Source organism: Acinonyx jubatus, chromosome B1 (genome assembly GCF_027475565.1).
Source record: "Acinonyx jubatus isolate Ajub_Pintada_27869175 chromosome B1, VMU_Ajub_asm_v1.0, whole genome shotgun sequence".
In the NCBI taxonomy this organism is placed as follows: domain Eukaryota; kingdom Metazoa; phylum Chordata; class Mammalia; order Carnivora; family Felidae; genus Acinonyx; species Acinonyx jubatus.
The window spans coordinates 38,980,507-39,004,103 of record NC_069382.1 but is presented as its reverse complement, the minus strand read 5'-3'; the positions used below and the strand labels follow the sequence as shown (position 1 = coordinate 39,004,103).

General features: G+C 39.5%; 2 protein-coding genes across 10 annotated transcripts in view; one reads left to right on the top strand and one right to left on the bottom strand.

The window, feature by feature from the left end:
* The window catches only part of RNF170 (ring finger protein 170), a 41,459-nt gene extending 19,214 nt beyond the window's left edge, over positions 1-22,245 (bottom strand). The window contains exons 1-3 of one of the 5 annotated variants that reach the window (XM_027071575.2): positions 22,106-22,170; positions 16,101-16,176; positions 15,274-15,417 (exon numbers count right to left, since the gene is read on the bottom strand). In XM_027071575.2, coding sequence (XP_026927376.1) covers positions 15,274-15,410 — 137 coding nt within the window. In that variant the 5' untranslated portion in view covers positions 15,411-15,417; positions 16,101-16,176; positions 22,106-22,170. Of the gene's footprint in view, positions 1-15,273; positions 15,418-16,100; positions 16,177-21,785; positions 22,061-22,105 lie in introns of those variants that run through there. The other 4 variants (XM_015088506.3, XM_027071574.2, XM_015088507.3 and 1 more) reach the window with 4 other exon arrangements.
* Positions 22,246-22,518: 273 nt separating this feature from the next.
* HOOK3 (hook microtubule tethering protein 3) overlaps positions 22,519-23,597 on the top strand; it is a 114,636-nt gene continuing 113,557 nt past the window's right edge. Inside the window, exon 1 of one of the 5 annotated variants that reach the window (XM_053216499.1) lies at positions 22,519-22,811. In XM_053216499.1, the coding sequence (XP_053072474.1) occupies positions 22,755-22,811 (57 nt within the window). In that variant the 5' untranslated portion in view covers positions 22,519-22,754. Of the gene's footprint in view, positions 22,812-23,026; positions 23,438-23,597 lie in introns of those variants that run through there. The other 4 variants (XM_027071592.2, XM_053216500.1, XM_027071604.2 and 1 more) reach the window with 4 other exon arrangements.

The window sequence follows — 23,597 nt, the reverse complement described above, 5'->3', positions numbered from 1 at the left end:
AGAACGATTAACACATTTATTTCTTCTGCAAAATTCCTTCAAAATAAACTATATAATTCTAGATATTATTATGTATTTGAACACTTTTGCATATCTAATTAGATCTTTCTCCCATAGAGCTTTTCACAGAGCTTCATAGAGCTTTTATGAGGAAAGGGGGACAAAACAACAGAAAATAAAACTATGTCATACAGAAAAACCCAGACGTAACATACCACTTATACCTTAACATTAACAATTAAAAGGGAGATTCAAAGGCAAGAATTTAGTGGCTGATACACAAGGATGAGATAAGGTATGTGGGTATTGGAAATTGGAAGGGGTGGTTTAGGTTGGCAGGGTGGGGTTGAAGATTTCCATCTGAATCACAGCTTAATTCCATTTGGCTGTAACAGTTTCTTCTAAACTTAAACATTTTTTAACAGCAATATTTTAAGTCCACAAAATCCCAGTGTTACTTTATATAAGAGCCTTTATTCCCTGGGTGAGCTAATACCCAACAGTGATAAAAACTCTAAATCAATAACTTAATGGGACATGGAAAACTTTTTAAAATACATCTTACGATTATTCAATTTTTAGTAAAAAATCCAAATTTTAGGAAAAAAGCTGGCAAAAAACCATTAGTTTTGAAGAACATTAAAAAAGTCAAATTTCTTTTTGGTTTTAATTTTTTTAATGTTCATTTATTTTTGAGATAGAGAGACAGAGTGTGAGCAGGGGAGGGACAGAGAGAGAGGGAGACCCAGGATCCGAAGCAGGCTCCAGGCTCTGAGCTGTCAGCACAGGGCCCGATGCGGGCCCCACGAACCGCGAGATCAGGACCTGAGCCGAAGTCGGACACTTAACCAACTGAGCCACCCAGGAGCCCCCCAAAAAGTCAAATTTCTAATCAGAAACTAAACATAAATGTAATAAAGCTACTTGAACTGTTTAAACATCTTAAATTCTGGTGGATTATTTATTTTAAATATTACCTTCTTATGACTGAATAACGATCTCTGTGGTGGAAACAATCTATCCGGAACAGCACAAGGAACCATTTCATTTAAGTGTCAATAACTACCTACCTAAACAGCATTTCTCTGTTCTTTGACAGTGGAAAACCATTCCCTTCTCCTTGAAAGAAAGACAGTTACTACTTTTCAGAGTACACATATAAACCATGTAACTGGAAGGTCTTTCTTTTGGTTTCTTTCCATAAAGATTGTAAAATCTAGTAGTAGAATGTTAGAAAACTCAAAGTATAACCAAAGAACAAGATAAACAGCCTGAGATGTTGAACGCAGCCTGTAGTTTAGGCAATTAAATGGGATTAGCAACTGTGAGTCCAGAACCAAAAATCTAGAAAATAATGGGATAATTAAGACAGACTGAAAGTGAGATTAGAAAACCTCAAGATGTGATCACTTCAGTGATGAGAAAATGACAGCATTTGACACTAGGTCTAAAGATGCCGAGGAAAACAATGGCTCTAATACAGAAACAAAATATATCATTTACCAATGATTTATGGTCCTTTGTTATTCATGAAAGGAGAAACCAAAATTATCAAACCAGTTATGTGGCTCTGGAAAGAAGTCAGGAATCTCTGATAAGAGGAAATAAATATCCAAACTCTGGGTCAAGAAACAAAGTCTGAATCAAAGTTCACAAATGTGCAAGAGCAAATCTGTGGTTTATAGGTTAAACTGCTTACCAAACCCTTTGCACTGGTTTTTAGTATGTCAACTAATGGCAGCTATTCATAACAGTTTAAGAAGGGAGGACAAAAAGATTTAGAAAGAAATATAACTGTAATACACTGCTGAAGGAAATTAAAGAAGACATAAATAGAAAGACATCCTGTGTTCATAGACTAGAAGACTTAATATTTTTAAGATGTCAGTACTACCCAAAGTGACCTATTTACAGATTCAGTGCAATCCCTGTCACATCCCAACAGGATTCTTTGCAATATAGAAAAACCCAGATCTCAGGAAGATGGCAGAGTAGGAGGATCCTGAATTCACCTCCTATGGACACATCAAGGCAACAACTACATACAATACAATTCACTCTGGAACTGAAGACTGGCAGAACAGCTCCTCCACAGCTAAAGATATAAAGAGAAGTCCACATCAAGAAGGGTAAGGGCAGAGATGTGGTCAAGAACCAAACCCTCTACACAGTATCCCACAAGTGGGAGGGATATCACAGGCATGAAGGTCAACTCTGAAAAGGGAGATAAAGCTTAACATTGGGCATCCCCAGCCTTGGGGAACTGCACTGCATTCGGCCTATGTAGCCAGATGCTTATGGGAGACAGTTCTGATACTCTCTTTCTACCTTGCTAACCTTGTTAGTCCTGCTCGCCCCATCCCAGCATTCACCTGTGGAACTGCCCCACCCAATCATTCTACCCTGGCAGGCACCCTTTCAAAGTGGTTCCTGCCCTGGTGCACTCAGCAAGCAGTCCTGGCTAGAACTGGCATCTGCTCCAAAGCAATTCCTGCCCCAGAGAGGGAGGAGCCAGCCCCGCACACCAGCATGGCTGCAGCGGATGTGGCTAGGACGCTCAGCCGGTGGTGCAGGAACCAGCCCCACCCACCATAGCAGCAGCAACACACATGCCCAGGCACAAGCAGATAGCACCTGCAGCCTACAGAGAGGACACCATTGGAGCACCTGGTTCTAGTGATGGAGGTATGGGGGATGGGATTGTGCTACTGGGCCCCAAAGCACACCTTCTACAGAAGGCCAATATCTTCAAGACTAGGAGACCTAGCTGACATACCTAATACATAGAAACAAACACAGAGAATCAGAAAAAATGAGGGACGGAAGATTATGTTCCAACCAAAAGAACAAAACCAAACTGGAGAAAAAAGAATTAAACAAAACAGAGATTAAATAGTCTACACGATGAAGAGTTCAAAATAATGGTCATAAACATTTTCACTGTACTTGAGAGAAGAGTAGATGAACTCAGTGAGAACATTACAAAGAGAAAACATAAAAAAAGAACCAATCAAAGCTGAAAAAAATACAGTAAGTGCAATCAAAAATACACTAGAGGGAATCAACAACAGAAGAGAGGATACAGAAGAACAATTCAACGAATGGAACACAAGGTAGGGGAAAGCATCCAAGCTGAACAGAAAAAAAGGATTTTTTAAAAAATGAGGATAGGTTAAAGGATCTTTATGACAATATCAAGCATACTAATATTCACAATTATGGGGGGATCCAGAGGCAGAAGAAAAATAGAAAGGGGCAGAAAACTTAAGAGATAATAGCTGAAAACTTCCCTAAACTGGGGAAAGAAACAGATATCCAGGTCTAGGGAGCACAGAGAATCCCCAAAAATATGAACCCATAGCAGTCCACACCAAGACACATAATTAAAATGCCAAAAATTAAAGATAAAGAGAGAATCATAGAAACAGCAAGAAAAAATAAAATAGTTATATACAAGGGAAACCCCATAAAGTTATCAGCTGGTTTTTCACAGAAACTTTGCAGGCCAAAAAAGGTCTGGTATGATATATTCAAACTCTAAAAAGAAAACGCCTATAATCAAGATTACTCTATTTGCCAGAGTTGTCATTCAGAATTGAAGGAGATATAAAGAGCTTCCCAGACAAACAAAAGTTAAAGGAGTTCATCACCACTAAACCAGCCTTATAAGAAATGTTAAATGAAACTTTAAGCAGGGGGAAAGAAAAAAGTCAAAACTATAAGTAACAACATTATGAAAGGAAAACATTTCACTGGTAAAAGCAAACATACAGTAAAGTTAGTAGATCGTTCATTTATAAAACTGCTATGAAGGTTAAAATACAAAAGTAGTAAAATCAATTATATCTACAAAAACTAGTTGAGATATGCACGCGCACACAGGACAGGGGTGCCTGGCTGACTCAGTTGGTAGAGCATATGAATCTTGATCTAGGGTTGTGAGTTCAAGACCCACATTGGGTTAGAGTTAACTCAAAAAAAAAAAAAAAGATACACAAAATAGAAAGATGCAAAATATGACATCATATACATAAAACATGCAGGGAAGGAACAAACATGTATTGCTTTCAGAATATTTTCGATCTTAAACAACCTTCCACTTAATGTAGACTGCTATATATACATAGGATATTACATATGAATCTCACGGTAACCACAAACCCAAATCCGACAATAGACACACAAAAAATAAAGAGAAAGTAATACAAGTAAACACTAAAAAAAGTAATCAAATAACAAGGGAAGAGAGCAAAAGAAAAAGAAGGAAAAGAGAACAACAAAAACCAGAGAATAGCTGACAAAATGGCAATAACTTCATAGCTATCAATACTCACTTTTTATTATTTTTTCATCATACTAAGTGCACTCTTTAATCCCTATCAGCTAATTCACCCTTCTCCCCACCAATCTCCCCTCTGATAACCATAAGTGTGTTCTCTATAGTTTTGTCTTTCTCACTCTTTTTTCCTTGCTCATTTGTTCTGTTTCTTAAATTCCATATATGAATGAGACCATATGGTATCTTTCTCCAACTTATTTCACTCAACATTACACTTTCTAGCTCTCTCCATATTGTTGCAAATGACAAGATTTCATTCTTTTTTATGGCTGAATAATATTCCACTACATTTGTATACCACATCTTTTTATCCATTCATCTATAGATGGACACTTGGTGGGAGCACCTGGGTGGCTCAGTCAGTTAAGCATCCGACTTCGGCTCAGGTCATGATCTCACAGCCTGTGAGTTCGAGCCCCGCGTCGGGCTCTGTGCTGACAGCTCAGAGCCTGGAGCCTGCTTTGGATTCTGTGTCTCCCTCTCTCTCTGCCCCTCCCCTGCTCATGCTCAGTCTCTCTGTCAAAAATAAATAAACATTAAAAAAATTATAGATGGACACTTGGCTGCTTCATAATTTGGCTATTGTAAATAATACTGCAAATAAACACAGGGGTGTATGTATCCTGTTCATTAGTGTTTTTGTATTTTGGGGATAAATACCCAGTAAAGTGATTACTGAATCACAGAGTAGTTCTATTTTAAATCTTTTGAGGAACCTCCATACTGTTTTCCATAGTGGCTGCACCAGTTTGCATTCCCACCAACAGTGAACAAAGACCCTTTTTCTCCACATCCTTGCCAGAACTTGTTGTTTCCTATGTTTTTGATTTTAGCCATTCTGACTGGTGTGAGGTGATATCTCATTATAGCTTTGATTTGTATTTCCTTGATGATGAGTGATGTGGATCATCTTTTCATGTGCCTGTTGGTCTCTGGATGTCTTCTTTGGAGTAAATCTATTCATGTCTTCTGCCCATTTTGTAACTGGATTATTTGTTGTTGTTGTTGTTTTTAATTTTTTAATGCTTATTTCTTTTTGAGAGAAAGAGACAGAATGTGAGCAGGGGAGGGGCAGAGAGAGGGAGACACAGAATCTGAAAGAGGCTCCAGGATCTGAGGTGTCAGCACAGAGCCTGACGCAGGGCATGAACCCATGAACTGTGAGATCATGACCTGAGCTGAAGTCCGACACTCAACTGAGCCACCCAGGTGCCCCTATTTTTTTGGTATTGAGTTGTATAAGTTCTTTATATATTTTGGATACTAACCCCTTACTGGATATATCATTTGCAAATATCTTCTCCCATTCAATAGGTTGTCTTTTTGTTTTGTTGACTGTTTCCTTTGCTGTACAGAAGCTTTTTATTTTGAGGTAGTCCCAATAGTTTAGTTTTGCTTTTATTTCCCTTGCCTTAGGAGACATATTTAGAAAAATGTTACTACAGCTGTTGTAAGAGAGATAGCTTCCTGTGCTCTCTTCTAGAATTTTTATGGTTTCAGGTCTCACATTCAGTTCTTTAATCCATTTTGAGGAAACTCTCATAAACAAGCTAATGTTACACATACAGAAACTAGAAAAAGAATGAACAAAGTCAAAAATTAGTAGAAGGAGGGAAATAATAAAGATCAAAGTAGAAATAAATGAAATAGAGACTCAAAAAAAAAAATAGATCAGTGAACCTAAAAGCTAGTTCTTTCAAAAGATAAACAAAATTAATAAATCTTAGCCAGACTCATCAAGAAAAAAAGACAGAGAACTCAAATAAATAAAATTAGAAAGAGAAGTTACAACCAACATTACGGAAATACAAAAGACTGTAAAAGACTACTATAAAAAATTATATGCCAACTAAATTGACAACATAGAAGTGGATAAACTGCTTATAAATATACAATTTTCGGGGCGCCTGGGTGGCTCAGTCGGTTAAGCGTCCGACTTCAGCTCAGGTCACGATCTCACAGTCCGTGAGTTCGAGCCCCGCGTCGGGTTCTGGGCTGATGGCTCAGAGCCTGGAGGCTGCTTCCGATTCTGTGTCTCCCTCTCTCTCTGCCCCTCCCCCATTCATGCTTTGTCTCTCTTTGTCTCAAAAATAAATAAACGTTAAAAAATAAAATAAAATAAAAAATAAACACACAATTTTCCAAAACTGAATCAAGAAAAAAAGGAAAATCTGAACAAACCAATTACTAATAACAAAATTGAATCATAATCAAAAAACAACCAAGAAAAAAAAGTCCAGGACTAGAAGGTTTCACAGATGAATTCTACCAAACACTTAGAGTTAATACTTATCTTTCTTGAACTACTTTAAAAATATAAAAGAGAAAGAAATGCTTCCAAATTTATTCTATGAGGCCATCATTATCCTGATACCAAAACTGAATACAGATACAATAAAAAAAAAAAGGGAGAGAAATTACAGACCAATACTCAACAAAATATTAGCAAACCATATTCAGCAATACATTAAATGGTTCATTCACCATGATCAAGTTGGATTTATTCCAGGAATACAAGGATAGTTCAATATCTATTACTCCATCAGCATGATACACCACATTAACTAAATGAAGGATATAATTCATATGATCACCTCAATAAATGTAGAAAAACATTTGACAAAATTCAATATACATTCATGATAAAAACTTTCAATAAGGTGTGTTTAGAGGACACATACCTCAACATAATAAAGGACATAGATAAAAAACCCACAGTTAACATCATAGTGAACAGTTAAAAGTGGAAAGCTTTCCTTTAAGAGCAGGAACAAAACAAGGATGCCTATCCTTGCCACTTTTATTCAACACATTACTAACGTCCTAGTCACAGCAATCAAAGAAGAAATGAAAGGCATCCAAATTGGTAAGGAAAAGGTAAAATGGTCACTATCTGCAGATGACATGATACTACATATTGAAAACCCTAAAGACTCCACCAAAAATTAAAATAAGTGAATTCAGTAATGTTGCAGGATACCGAATATACAAAAATCTGTTCCATTTCTATACATTAATAAAGAAATAGCAGAGGGGCACCTGGGTGGCTTAGTTGATTGAGTGTCTGACTTTGGCTCAAGTCATGATCTCCTGGTTCATGAATTTGAGCTCCATATCAGGCTCGCTGCTGTCAGCACAGAGCCCATTTCAGAACCTCTGTCCCCTCTCTCTGCCCCTCCCCTGCTTGTGCCCACTCTCTCTCTCTCTCAAAAATAAATAAACATTAAAAAAAAAAGTAGCAGAAAGAGAAATTAAGAAAACAATCCCATTCACAATTGTACTGAAAAGAATAAAACACCTAGGGATAAATTTAACAAAGGAGATTAAAGACCTGTACTTTGAAAACTATAAAATACCAATGAAATAAACTGAAGACAACACAAACAAATGAAAAGATATAACATGCTCATGGGCTCAAAGAATTCACATTGTTAAAATGTCCATACTACTAAAAGCAATTTACAGACTCAATGTAATCCCTATGAAAATACCAACAGCATTTTTCACAGAACTAGAACAAATAATGTCCATAATTTGTATGGAACCACAAAAGATCCTGAAGAGCCAAAGAAAGAAGAACAAAACTGGAGGTATCACAATCCCAGTTTTCAAGATATACTACATAGCTATAGGAATCAAAGCAGTATAGTACTGGCACAAAAGTAGACACATCAATAGAACAGAGAGCGCAGAAATTAACCCATGCTTATATGGTCAATTAATTTACAACAAAGGAAGCAAGAATATACAATGGGGGAAAAGGCAATCTCTTCATTAATGGTGTTGGGAAAACTGGACACCTGCATGCAAAAGAATGAAACTGGACCACTTTCATATACTATTATACACAATGGTAAATTCAAAATGGATTAATGACCTAAAGTAGAGCATGAAACTATAGAACTCCTAGGAGAAAACACAGGCAGTAAACTCTTGGGCATCAGCCTTAACAATATTTTTTCTGGTCCTCTCTCCTCAAGCAAGGGAAACAAAAGCAAAAATACACTATTGAGACTGAATCAAACTAAAAAGCTTTGGTACAGCAAAGGATACTATCCACAAAGCAATAAGGTGATATATTGAACGGGAGAAGACAATTGCAAATGATAATAGCCACCAAGGGGTTGATATCCAAAATATATAAGGAACTCATACAACTCAGCACCCAAAAAACCCCACAAATAATCCGATTAATAAATGGTAAGAGAACCTGAAAAGACGTTTCCCAAAGAATACATACAGATGGACAACAAACACATGAAAAGATGCTCAGTGTCACTAACCATCAGGGAAATACAAATTAAAACCACAATGAGATATTACCTTACACCTGTCACAATGGCTATTACCAAAAAAACAAGAAATGGTAAGTGTTGGCCAGAATGTAGAGAAAAGCAAACCTTTGTGAACTATTGGTAGGAATGTAAATTGGTACCACTGTGGAAAACCAAGTGGCAATTCCTTAAAAAATTAAAAATAGAAATATCATACAATCTAGTAATTCTACTTCAGGGGATTTACCCAAAGAAAATGAAAACGCTAATTTGAAAAGATATATGCACCCCTATATTTACTGCAGCATTATTTACAATAGACAAGATATGGAAACAACCTAATTGTCCTCTGACAGATGAACTGATAAAGAAGATGTAATATATGTACACAATGTAATATTACTCAGCATAAGAAAGAATGAAATCTAAGGGCACCTGGGTGGCTCAATTGGTTGAGCGTCCAACTTCGGCTTAGGTCATGGTCTCACAGTTTGTGAATCTGAGCCTCACATCGGGCTCATTGCTGTCAATGTGAAGCCCACTTCAGATCCTCTATCCCCCTCTCTCTGCCCCTCCCCCACTTGTGCACGCGCTCTCTCTTTCAAAAATAAACATGAAAAAAATATTTTAAAAGAATGAAATCTAGGGGAAGGAGGACGAAAGAATGAAATCTTGCCATTCATGACAACGTGGATGGACCTAGTTGGTATTATGCTAAATGAAGTAAGTCAGATAAAGACAAAAACGCCATATGATTTTATTTATATCTGGAATCTAAAAAACAAAACAAATGAGCAAACGAAAAAACAGAAGCAGACTCATAAATACAGAAAACAAATTGGTGGTTATAAGAGGGGAAGGGGATGAGCAAAATAGGTGAAGGGGATTAAAAGGTACAAATGTCCAATTATAAAATAAATAAATCACCAGTGATTAAGTACAAAATAGGAAATACAGTGAATACTTTAATTTTTTATGTTGACAGATGGTAACTATACTCATTGTGGTAAGCATTTGGTAATGTTTATAACTACCTAATTACCATGTTATACACCTGAAACTAATATTGCATGTCAATTATACTGCAATTAAAAATAAAAATTGAGGGGCACCTAGGTGGCTTAGTTGGTTAAACATCTGACTCATGGTTTTGGCTCAGGTAATGATCTCACTGTCCGTGAGTTTGAGCCCTGTATCGGGCTCTGTGCTGACATTGCGGAGCCTGCTTTGGATTCTGTCTCCCTCTCTCTGTGCTCCTCCCCCACTAGCTCTCTATCTCTCTCTCAAAATAAATAAAAAATAAACTTACAAAAAAAAAAAAAACATTTAAAAGAAATAAAAATTGGAAAAAAAAATCAACTCTAAAAAAAAAGAAAGAAAACTCCTAATGGGGCTCCTGGATGGCTCAGTCAGTTAAGTGTCTAACTTCCACTCAGGTCATGATCTCGGGGTTAGTGAGTTCAAGCCCCACATTGGGCTCTGTGCTGACAGCTCAAAGCCTGAAGCCTGCTTCAGATTCTGTGTCTCCCTCTCTCTCTGCCCGTGTCCCGCTCACACTCTCTCTCTCTTTCTCAAAAATAAACAAACATTAAAAAAATTTTTTTTAAATAAAAATTTGTATGTTATGTCAATGGATCCCAACTAGCCAAAACAATCTTGAAACAGAGTGAAGTTATAAGATACACACTTTCTGATTTCAAAACTTACTACAAAGCTATAGGAATCAAAATGGTATGGTACTGACATAAGGACAAACATATACTAATGGAATAAAACACAGAGTCCAGAAATAAACTCATATAAACGGTCAAACTATTTTTGGTAAGGATGCCAAGACCCTTCAGTGGGGTAAGGGTGGTCTTTTCAGCAAATGATACTAGGAAAACTGGATATCCACATGCAAAAGAATGAAGATGGATCCTTACCTTCTACCATATACAAAAATTAACTCAAAATGAATCAAAGAGCTAAAACTGTAAAAATCTTAGAAGAAAACACAGGGGAAGATCTTTGTGACCTTAGATTTGTCACCAACAACACAGGCATCAAGAGAAAAAACAGAAAAATTGGGCTTTACCAAAGTAGTGCACCATAAAGAGAGTAAAGGGGTGCCTGGGTGGCTCAGTTGGCTGAGTGTCCGACCCTTAATTTTGGCTCAGGTCATGATCTCATGGTTCATGGGACTGAGCCCTGCATTGGGCTCTACGCACTGAGAGTGCGGACCCTGCTTGGGATTCTCTGTCTCCCTCTCTCTCTGCCCCACCCTCTGTTCCCACTCTCTCTCTCTCTCAAAATAAATAAACACTTTTTTAAAAAAAAGAGAGAGGGACACCTGGGTGGCTCAGTTGGTTGAACATCTGATTTTGGCCATGATCTCAGGGCTCACGAGTTTGGGCGCTGCATCAGGCTTGCTGCTGTTAGCATAGAGCCCACTTCAGATCCTCTGTCACCCTCTCTCTCTGCCCCTCACTTACTCTCTCTCTCTCTGAAAACTAAAAAAACACTTTAAAAAAGAGTAAAAAGGGGTACCTGGGTGGCTCAGTCGGTTGAGCGTCCGACTTTAGCTCAGGTCATGATCTCACAGCTCCTGAGTTCGAGCCCCGTGTCAGGCTCTATGCTGACAGCTCAAAGCCTGGAGCCTGCTTCAGATTCTGTGTCTCCCTCTCTCTCTGCCCCTAACCCACTCACATTCTGCCTCTGTCTCTCTCAAAAATAAACATTAAAAAAAATTTTTTTTAATAAAAATAAAAAAGAGTAAGACAACACACAGAATAGAAAAAAACATCTGTAAATCATATAGTTGGTAAGTGATTAATGCCATAATATATTAAGAACTCTCACAACTTTTGTGTCAACTATACTTCGATTAAAAAAAAAAACAACAGGGGCGCCTGGGTGGCGCAGTCGGTTAAGCGTCCGATTTCAGCCAGGTCACGATCTCGCGGTCCGTGAGTTCGAGCCCCGCGTCGGGCTCTGGGCTGATGGCTCAGAGCCTGGAGCCTGTTTCCGATTCTGTGTCTCCCTCTCTCTCTGCCCCTCGCCCGTTCATGCTCTGTCTCTCTCTGTCCCAAAAATAAATAAACGTTGAAAAAAAAATTAAAAAAAAAAAAAACAACAAACAACTCTCAGAGGGCACCTGATTAGCTCAGTTGAGACAGCATAAGACTTGATCTTGGGGTCTTGACTTCAAGCCCCACATTGTGTGGACAGTCTATTAAAAAAGACTCTCATTACTCGAAACAAAAAGCAAGCACCCAATTCAAAGATGAGAAAAGAATCTGAATAGACTTCTCTTCAAAGAAGATACACAAATAGCCAATAAGTAAATGAAATGATTATCAACATCATGAATGAAATGCCAAAGCAAAGCTCCAATGAGATACTACTTCATACCCATTTGGATGACAATTATAAAAAAAAAAAGAATAGAAGGTATCAAGTGTTGGCACAGATATAGAGCAATCAGGGGCACCTGGGTGGCTAAGTCAGTTAGCATCTGACTTCAGCTCAGGTAATGATCTCATGGTTCGTGGGTTTGAGCCCCGTGTTGGGCTCTGCACTGACAGAGCTGAGCGTGCTTGGGATTCTCTCTCCCTCTCTCTCTCTGCCCCTCCCCAACTTGCTCTTTCTCTCTCAAAATAAATAGACTTAAAAAAAAAAGAGAGAGAGAGAAATCAGAACCATTGTGCACGGCTGGTGGGAATGTAAAATGGGCCAGCTAGTGTGAAAAACAGTTTCCTCAAAAAGTTGAAATAGAATTACCATATGATCCAGCAATTCCAATTAAAAGCATTTGACAGACCCAAATGTCTATCAAAAATAAATGGGTAAACAAAATGTGGTATATACATATGGTGGAATATTATTCAGGCATAAAAAGAAATGATATTCTGATACATGCTAGAATGTAGATGGACCTTGAAAGCATCATGCTAAGTGAAATAAGCTAGATACAACTGGGCAATTATTTTATGATTCCACTTTATGAGATTCCTAAAACTGGCTAATTCATTGAGATACAAGGTAGAATAGAGGTTACCAGGGCTTAGGAGGAGGAGGAATGGGCAGTTAGTCAAGTAAACCATACTGTCTAAAAATTATTTTTGATAAAATTAATTTTATTTTCAAATATTTTCCCCTTATTTTTTTTTCTAATTTCCCTACTATGGGTATTTATTACTTATATAATAAGAGTGTTTTCCCCACAGACTGGGAAGATATGAAGCCCAAACTAAAAGTTTTATATTTAATATATAAAATTGTGTGTTGGAGATGTCAAAAACTTAACAGTATTAGGCTACAGTAATCAAAATAACCAGGAAGAGGTCACATTTGGCTTATATACAGTTTGGGTGAATTATTTTATTTTATTTTATTTTAATTTAATTTAATTTTATGTTTGGGGGGTGAATAATTTTAAACCAGTAAACATTTCAGGGGAAGTTTTCAGAATGGATAAAGCTATGGAAACCATATAGAATGCTTGAAGGGACTGGGGATATCTAGCTTAGTGGAAAATACTGTTGGACATAAAAGTTGTCTTTAAAAATGATCACGGCTTTTTTTTTATTTTTAGTTTTTTATTTATTTATTTTGAGAAAGACAGTGCAAGTGGGGGGAGGGGCAGAGAGAGAGAAGGGGCAGAGAGAATCCCAAGTAGGGGATGGGGCCCAAATTCATGAAAGCATGAGATCTTGACCTGAGCTGAAACCAAAAGTGGGACACTTAACCAAAGGAGCCGCCAAAGTGCCCTGATCAGTGCTTGTTTTATTGATAACTGCAGTTGAAGTAACAGGATTACAAATGCCAAGTGAATGTGAATCTGAAGAGCTGGACAGAAACTCAGAGCTCAGAGCATGGAGCTTACTTTGGATTCTGTGTCTCCTGCTCTCTCTGCCCCCACCCTTGCTTACGCGCTCTCTCTCTGTCTCTCAAAAATAAATACGCATTAAAAAAAAATGTTTTCTCCTATTCTATGGGCTTTCCACTTTCTTGATTATGTCCTTTCAAGTACACAATTTGGTAACTTTGATGAAGTCCAGTTTATCTATTTTTTTCTTTTGTTGCCCATATTTTGTGTCATATCTAAGAATCTTGATGTTTAAGAACCTTTTCTATAATTTTTACAACAAACTCATTGATTTGTAATTTTTGAAATTAATCTTTTTTTCTATTTAATACTTTTCTCAAAAACTTTTTAATGTTCATTTATTTTCAAGAGAGAGACAGAATATGAGCAGGAGAGGGGCAGAGACAGAGGGAGACACAGAATCCAAAGCAGACTCCAGGCTCTAAGCTGTCAGCACAGAGCCTGATGTGGGGCTCCAACTCACGAACCGCGAGATCATGACCTGAGCCGAAGTTGGACACTTAACCGACTGAGCCACCCAGGTGCTTCCATACCTTTTTTTTTTTTTTAATGTTTATGTATTTATCTTGAGAAAGAAAAAGAGAGCTTGCAAGCAGGGGAGGGGCAGAGAGAAAGAGAGAGAAAGAATCCCAAGCAGGCTCTGCATTTTAAGTGCAGAACCTGATGTAGGGCTCGATCCCAGGAATTGTGAGATCATGACCTGAGCCAAAATCAAGAGTCAGACACTTAACCGACTGAGCCACCCAGATGCACTTCTATTTTATACTTGTATACTTTTTTCCATTTCTGTTTTCAATTTTATATATATATATGTGTGTGTGTGTGTATATACACGTATATATGTGTATATATATAACATATATATATATATATAATTTTATTTATCTCTGTGTGTTAACACTTAAATTTCTAGTTTATATCCTAGTCTGTGTATTGGCATATAAACATGAGGCTTTTAAAGATTGTTCCTGATTCTATAACAGTAATTTTAATCTTTTTTTTTTTTAACATTTATTCATTTTTGAAAGAGAGAGAGAACGAGTGAGGGAGGAGCAGAGAGAGAGACATAGAATCTGAAGCAGGCTTCAGGCTCTGAGCTGTCAGCACAGAGCCCAATGCCGGGCTCGAACTCACAAACTGCAAGATCATGACCTGAGCCACCCAGGCACCCCTAATCTGTTTTTAAGTTTATTTATTTTTGAGAGAGAGAGAGCACGATTGGGGGGGGTCGGGTGGGTGGGCAGAGAGACAGAGAGATCGACAGAGAGAGAGGGCTGTCAGCAGAGAGCTGGATGCAGGGCTTGAACTCACAAACCGTAAGATCATGACCTAAACTGAAATTAAGAGTCAGATGCTTAATTGACTGAGTCACCCAGGTGCCCCTAATCTTAATCTTAATTCCCTACATACTGTCCAACTTTTTTTTTGCCTGTTTTTCCATTTGAAGACTGAAAATATTTTGCACTTATTGTCTGCATCACTTACAAATTGAGGGATTCAATTATGAAAATTATTATCTTAAACTGTGATACTTCCATAGAAAACATTAATATTTTATTCAAAATATGGTGATAAGTTTAAATTTTATCTCATAAGACAGCTGAGGACAGGAAAAATATATAGTAGCATTTAGAGCCTAGTGGAAAATAAAATACCTTAGTAAATATATACAATCACTGAGCTCTATTACTCACTTTTTAAATGAAATATTAAAAATTACTAGAAGCAGTCAGAAGGCAGTGGCCCTTGCAAATATATATTATTTCAACTCTTTTGTCCTTTAGTCTCACCTGAAAAGTGCATATACCAGGGTAGCAATCAAAGCGAAACTGACCACAACTGCCACAAGTACTTGGTCACTTACTCCTTCTATGACTGAATCATCATCCAGTTTCAAACTTTGAACCTCACTGTGATATTTGGCCATTCCAAGTCTAAAATATAAAGAAACAAGACGAAAGTTACAAATGACACAGTAAAAATGAAATATACTAATCAAAACAACATAAATATAACTGACTTCTAAGGTTTTTAAATTTTCAGAGTGCCCACTTAAGGAAGGTTGTTGCATTAACTACAACTCCAGTGAGGATTCTCCCTTTGAGTTCTGTAAAATTTGCCAGACACATTATTTTGAGGAAAAGAAAATTCTACTTCCTTTAAGGTAAACAATTACTCTAATTTGTCATCCATTTACAGTTTTTAAAAACAAATTAAAAAATACCGTTTCTTCTTCAAGCTCAGTTCCTTTAATCTTAAAGGAAAAAAAGACACTCCTCATGCTCAACAGCTCTTCTCATTCTTGAATACCAAATCAATTCTCCAAGTAAATCAGATTCCTCCTCTCCCTTACAGCACTAAATGTGTCCTGGAATGCACCATGTATAGATAAGGAAAGCAATATATTCTCTTCTTACGTAAATATTCTTATATTATCTAGCTTAGTGCTCTGTACACAGTAGGACCTAATAAATACATGTTTAAATAAAAGTGACTTACCTTACTTACAGTGTTAGTAATTTGAAAAGTAAAAGACATTTAGGCTATAGCACATTTATATCTACTAAGATTAGTTGAATTAATGAAAATTCTGGTGCTTGAAAACAATTAGCCTCACCTGGAACTAAACTCAGCTTATGGTTCAGAATTCTTTGAACTGCCTGGAATATGGAATCACTCTGAGGCTGCATTTCCTTATGAAGAGAAGAGGGAGGATATGAAACTCTGCTTCCCATACACTAAGCTAGAGAAAAATGGTAATATTCAATTTCTATAGGTATGAAAGGAAATAATCCAACCACATCAGAGTCCAAGTATCATAGGTAATTCTTATTTTTTATATGGCAAAAGAGAAAAATTTAGTCTCATAAGACACCACAAGGAAAATAAAGGAAATATTCAATTAAATATATATGACTATTCATAATTAAAATAAAATCCTGTAGGGGCACCCGGGTGGCTCAGTTGGTTAAGCATCTGACTTTGGCTCAGGTCATGATCTCGCAGCTCCTGAGTTCAAGCCCCGTGTCGGGCTTTGTGCTGACAGCTAGGTGCCTGGAGACTGTTTCAGATTCTGTGTCTCCCTCTCTCTCTGTCCCTTCCCCCTCATGCTCTGTCTGTCTCTCGCTCTCAAAAATATATACACTTAAAAAAAAAAAGAAAATTAAAAAAAATAAAATAAAATTCTGTATATAGGTACCTTATTGCACTGATAAGTTTTATTCATTAATCTAGTGAGTCTCTGTTAAGAGGAAACTGTGAAAGTCTAACACCTTTAAGAGAATCTGAACTAGCAGCTAAAAACGAAATTACCTTATGGAAGCAAACAAACAGATCAAGGTCAGTTTCCATCGGCTTTACACATAATAACAGCCTAATATATCAGGAACTTTCTAATGATAGGTTTCAAATAACCATTATGAAGGCCACACACCAGGAAACTCAGAAAAGCAGCTGTAACTTCATTATTTTCATTCAAAAGAACAGTTAAATGAACTGCCAAATGAAGGTGAAAAAACAGCCTCAAGTAGTGTAGGGGTGTGTCATGTAGTATTTAGATATTTATTTTTTCAGATTTCCTCTTCTTATATTTTATTTTATTTTTTAAAAGATTTAAGTAATCTCTACACCCAACGTGGGCTCAACTCTACAAACCCAAGATAAAAAGTCACAGGCTCCGGTGACTGAACCAGCCAGGTGTCTGGCTCTTTTTAGAGATGCTATGTACAGCTGTATCAAAAGTCCTAAGAACAGTTAGAACTATTTCTATCTGCAGAAAGATAACCAAAATGCTATCCCATAGTGTCAAGATTTCCCACCTCTAACTACTGAAAAGTGAAAAGATTTTTCCCTATGCTATACATTCAGGCAATTCACTACTGAATAGGAGAATTTGTCACCCCAAAATACGAATTTTGGTTTAAGAATTACTTTAGACTGGTTATTAAAAACAAACAAACAGCAAACAAAGGAAAGGCTCTGAAAACTAAGCGGAAGCTATCCTATTTTTAAAAGCCATTTATGAGTAAAATCTCCATTTGTAAGGGTGTCTCTCTCTGTACCGGAAGAGGACTAAATCTCTAGAAATTTTTATGAATGGGGCAGGGACTTAAATCTGCATAACATTACCCTTGTTTGCTGTGCTTTTCCTGGGAATCTCTCATAACTATGCTCCCTCCCTCCCCCAACATCTTTCTTTGGTCTTTAGCTGAAGGTGGTATATAATGTGATGGTTTGGGACATTTTGGAGTTACTCAGTTTTCCTGGGTACCTCCCATGTACGCAGAAGGTTTATAAGTTATTAAACTTCTGGGGTTTTTTCCTGTTAATTTGTCTTTTATTACAGGGGAGTCTCTGCCAAGAACCTAATAGAAAGATAGTTATTTTTTTCTCCCCCACACTCCTTGTATTTTTTTTTAAATGGGTTACACTTGTTTTTGTGTTCTTTCAAGTGCAATCAATGGTAATGTGACTAAATTCCACTGTACAAATTATCTATTCTTTTAATCCTACTGTATATTTAACCTCTATGCAACTAAGATATTGCTTATGATATTGCTTCAGGCACACTTCCAAGAGCTCAGAGAGCCAGGATACTCTAACTCTTGCATGGCCATATGAAGTTATTTGCATAATTTTACAGCAAAAGTTCCCAATGTTATTAAAATGAAGACACAATACCACAAATTCTAGTATCCCCAAAGATGTTTGGGCTTAGAGAGGAGAGGTTGGGGGGAGAGTGCTGATAAGTTTCTGAGAGGAACAGAGAGGTCAGCTGCATTTTCTGGTTACATGGAAATCCTAGCTAAACCTAGAGCTTTCATATGGAAAACTACTAATCACTGACCTAATTGTTGCGGGCTGCCAATAGCTCAACTTCCACCAGTAGTTTTTCTTATGATCAGAGTTAAAAAACAAAATAAAACAAAATAAAACAAAATAAAACAAAACTGCAGGAGCTAATAGCTCAAAAATGGGGTATTATAACATCACTCTGTTTGGAAAGAGGCTGATCTAAGATTACAGAGGATAAACACTAAAAAGAAAATTTTCTACTTGAAGAGATGACATAATATCTCAATCTCGAAAAGTCAATCTTATCTGAACTTCAGTTCAACTTTTGCTTTTCACAGTCAGGTCTTGTCTAGATCAGAACAGTGCTCCTGGTTTTGTTCAATGGCATTGGCTCTCAACTCAAGGCTAAGCACTGCTACTTGGACATTAACAGTCCTAGATTTTAGTTCCAATTCTACTACCACAAACTGTGCCCTACATAAACTCTAATGACCTCTCATTTTCTGCAAAATGTAAAAACTGTGCTTGAGGATTTCTTAAGTTCCTTCCCGAATTACATCTCTCTGATTCAGGGTTTTTTGAATTAAAACAAAACAAAACAAACAAACAAAAAAACCTCAGAAAGATAAATACAAGTTAAAAGTGGTTACACGTGGGAAATAGACCTGAGAGCCAGCCTTTCACCTTTCCCAGGACACAGTTCTATAGTATTCCTTTAACCATAAAAATAAAAGCCAGTGCCTAACTTCCTCCCTTGAGTGATGAAAATTAGGCTTCAGTGCTCAAAGACAAAATGTCTGTGTCCAGTCCCATTCTTACTTATCACCCTAGTCACTCTATTTCCTGATGGTCGCCTTCCTTCTAAAGGTATCTATCAAGGGCACTCTAAGACACTCACAGAGACATCTTATTCCTTAGAGCAGTGCACAGGGAATATTACATGTGTTAGGGGCCACTAAATGCTGCTTACTTGAAACCCAGAAATAAAGTTTATAAACTTATAGAACATGATTTCTAATGTATTTCAAAGGATCCTATCAAATATGAAGATAAGAGTTACCAGTACTTCATTTTTGTTTGAGATTCACAGAAACAACACACCATAGATCTTGGAGACAGTGTGGCATAATTGATAGAAGCCTGAAGAGGAATGCGTTTCTAGCTTGGGTTTTGCTATTGATTAGCTGAGTCTTATTAAGAAGTAGCTTCATATATTAGAGAAGCATAAGCTTTGGAGTCAGGCAACTGTGTACTCATGTGAAGTCTGTATCTCAACTCCCTCATATGTAAAAATAATTTTAACCATATCAAATGCCCACTTTTTTAAAAAGCAATTTCCACACCCAACGTAGGGCTCAAACTTACAACCTTGAGATTAAGAGTTGCATGCTCTACCTAGTGTGCCAGCCAGGTGCCCCTCAAATGCCCACTTTTTGATGAAAAAAAAGCTCCTTGTTTTATGGAGTTTATAATGAGATAATGAAGGTAAAGCATTTAGCATATTGCTTGTTACACCATACAGACTTTCAGTAAACAGTTGTAATACTTTGATTATTTTCTTTTTAAATTTTTTAAAGTAATCTCTACACCTAACGTGGGGCTCCAACTTACAACCCCAAGATCAAGACTTGCATTCTCTACAGTTTGAGCCAGCCAGGCAGCCCTTGGTTACTATTATTAACAACTGTCAAGAAGAACCACTCTAAAACTTAGCCATGCATTCCCTATAGCTGCACTATGGTGCATCTCAAACTCTCTTTAATCAAAGCTCTAAGTATGTATTCCCTGGGAAGACTTGGGAACATGGCCACATAGGACACCCCCGTGTTTATCTGAATCTGATAAACAGCTATAGTCTCCAACTAACCAAAGTAAGGAGACAGCTAAGGCAAATTATACTCACCTCTCAACTTGGCCTTTTACAAAATTTTCAGAAAAAAATAAGTAAATAAAAATAATGGAAATACAGGAAATTCCATAACTTCCAAAGGAGAAATCCTTTGTCTTTTTACCCAAGCTCATGTAGAAACATGATAGTCACATGACTTCCACAGTTACATCCAAGAAGCTTTTAATATAATTTCCTTCATCGAGGATAATAGGAGCCACAAATGAAATCTTAAGAACACTGCAGTATCATGCATAAATGCATTATGGGTGAGCAGTCAAGATTGAAAAAGGAGGCTTAGGTCATCTGTGTCAAAGCCTTAAAAACCTGAGCAGCTGGAGTAAAGGTGTTCACTACACCACAGTCCCTCCAGAAAAAGCTAGAATTTGGTTCTCCACATCAAAACACAAGTTGTGGGTGAGTCAGGCTTAAGTCAATGTAACATATACTTAATGACTTTACATGTCTAAGAAGGGTAATGGTCATTAAAGTGCTGGGGATTCGACAGAAACAACCTAGTATGGAATGTAGGAACTCTGGTTAGACAGAGATCCAGAGGCAACAACAGAAGAAACAAAGGCAGTCAAGATACATATTTATCATTTCTAAAGATTTCTCTGCCCTTGGCATAGGGAAGAACATTTTTTAAAAAGACCATTGAGAAGACTTCAGGTAAGATTTTTTTACATTTGCAAAATGATAAATCATCACGTGTCAACTGTTAACTGGTACTTTGTAAGGCGTCCTTAAAAACTCACTGCAATTCTTAATGCTCACGGACAAAACCTACTCCTAATGGGAAAAAGGGGGGCTCCAGGAACTGACAAACCAGAGTAAAGATGTGCTCTAGGAAGTTAAGTTTGCTGCACTCCAAATAAAAGTTTGGCATTATCTTATTAAGTTAAGCATATTCTATGACTCAACAATTTTCCTAGGACTCCAAGGCATGTATCCTAAGGAAACCCTTACACATTTGCACTAGTATCCAGGTGTAAGAATGCTTACAGCACTGTTTTTGGTAGCCTCAAACTGGAACAAAAAATGTCCATTAACAGAACGTGTACACTGTTATAATCATGCAACGGAATACTAGACAGCAATGTAAATTACCTATAGATATAAACAAATTTACTATTAATTGAAAGCCACAAAATACACTAATCCCACTCGTTAGAATTCAAAAACACGCAAAGTAAAACTATATTGTTCAGGCATGCATATAGTAAAGCTCTACGGAAAAGCAAGAGAGTATCCTAAAAGTCAGTCTAGGGAGGGAATTGTTCTCAGGAAGGAACATTATGTGTGGGTAGAACTTCTGAAATATGGGCAGTGTTCTTTTGTTTTTATCTGGGTGTTTATTAAATATTTTTCTTTAACCATGTACATTGTACGCACTTTTCTGCATGTTATGTCGCATAAAAATATACGGTACCCCAGCAGAAATCCACAACTCTAAAAAGGTGAGAGAACTTGAGGACAATCAAGCAAGCCATTAAGACGGCCAACTCCTAGCTCTGCGCTAGGAGAAACAGGCCCTAAGAACTATCGGGGTCCTCACGGACTAACTGGCGCACACCCTCTCCCTAAAGTAGCCTAAGTTTTCAGGGAGTCGAGGCTCACCGCGACCCAAGAAGGAACGGCTGGCTCTCTTCACCCGGCCAAGCACCTAGAACCACCAGACACCCGCCACGTCGGCCCTTCCGCTGTCTCCGGAATTCCGGGCGGGAGCCGGGCGACTCTGGGGTTTAGCCCCGGGCTTCCCGAAGAAAGGCGGAACCCCTGAGTCCAAGGCAGCAACTCCCCCCGCCCCGAAGCCCGAGGCGACCCCTAGGGCAGTCCCGCCCTCGTCCGAGCCCCGCCGGCGGCTCCCGCGGGCCCGGACGCGGGTGGGCGTGGCCGGCCGCGGCCAGGCGGGCCGCCGAGGGGGAGGGGGCGCGTACCTCTCCACCGCAGAGGATACCTCGCCAATTCCCGGTGACTGAGACTAGAGATTATTTCCGGGCACGGCCCCCGCCACCCTCCCAGGCAATCACTAGCTGTCTCTTTTTCAATTTGGAGTGCGGACACAGGCGCACGCGCACTGCCGAGCTTCCGTAAGGGTGCGAGCGGACAGGCGAGGAGGACCCGCCGCCGCCGCCGCCGCCGCCGCCAGGGCCGGGCGCGTGCGCGCCGCGACACGCAGCGGGCCGGCGTCGGGGCGCGCGCGGCGGCGGCGGCGGCGGCGGCAGCGGGGAGGCGGGCCAGCCGGAGCGCGATTGTGCGCAGTGGCTCCTCGGCCGCGGCTCTGGCCTGGGCCGGCGCTCTCCGGAGGAGGGGTGTGGGGGCTGGGGGCGGGGACGCGGGGCTGCGGGCGTGGCCGGGGGCGCGCGCGGCGGGCGCGCGGTCCCGAGTGAAAAGAGAAGGAGGGGCAGCGGGGGTGACGGTGCGGGAGCCGCTGGCAGCGCCGGGAAGGTAGTCCGCGGCCCGGGCGGGAGGAGAACGTGGGCCAGAGGCCAGGTCAACTGCCCGGACCCTCCGACGCAGCCCCAGACCGAGCGGCAGCGGTTTCTGGAGAGGTGGGGAGGCGCTGCCAAGCCCCAGCTGGGGAAGATGTTCAACGTGGAGTCGGTGGAGCGGGTGGAGCTGTGCGAGAGCCTTCTCACTTGGGTATGTGATGACTGGCGGGTCGGGGGAAGACCCCCTCCCCCAGGCCTCCTTTCCGGGATCCCCCACGCTTGTCGCGGGGGGCGAGCGCCGAGGGCGGCGGTGCCGTCACATCCGGGGCCTGGGGCGGGCGGAGCCGGGGGACGCCGGTGCGGGCCGCGTCTATCCCGCGGCCGGGTGGGGCGGGGGGCTGCGCGGATCGTCTGGGCGCTGGGGGCTCGGCCCCGGGTCCGAGGGGAAATTTGCCAGGCTTGGGGTTTGAGGTGTTGGCTGCGCTCCGAGAGGAAACCGGCCCTATGGAGGCTAATGATGGGGTGCAGGCGGCACTGTGATTAGGAATGTTGTTGTTTGCAGCTGATGAGGCGCCTGGTGCTTCCCTCTCGCGCTGCCAGGGACACCGAAGTATTGGCTGTCCCTGCGCCCCGCGCAGCCGGTAGAGGCACTCGGGACCCTTGGTTACGACGCTCCTCGCCTTTGTTGTAGCGTTCACGGAGGACGGAGGTTAGCCCCTTGAGGGATGAGCCAGGCCCACTGGAAGAGAAAAGTACTTTGAAGGGAAGATAGGAAAAATATGAAAAGGCACCCCGAGACCGTATTTTAAGTGAGAGATGCGCTTCAGCGATTAGAAAGTAAGCGGTGTGGAGGTACTTGTTAAAGGTATAAATATAAAAATAAATCTGGAAGATATGTGGGGATCAGTAATGGAACTCGACATTTTGGGAGCAACGTTGTGGGATTCTGATTTTAAATTATTAAACTCATTAAAATGGTCACGTTTTAAAGTCACTA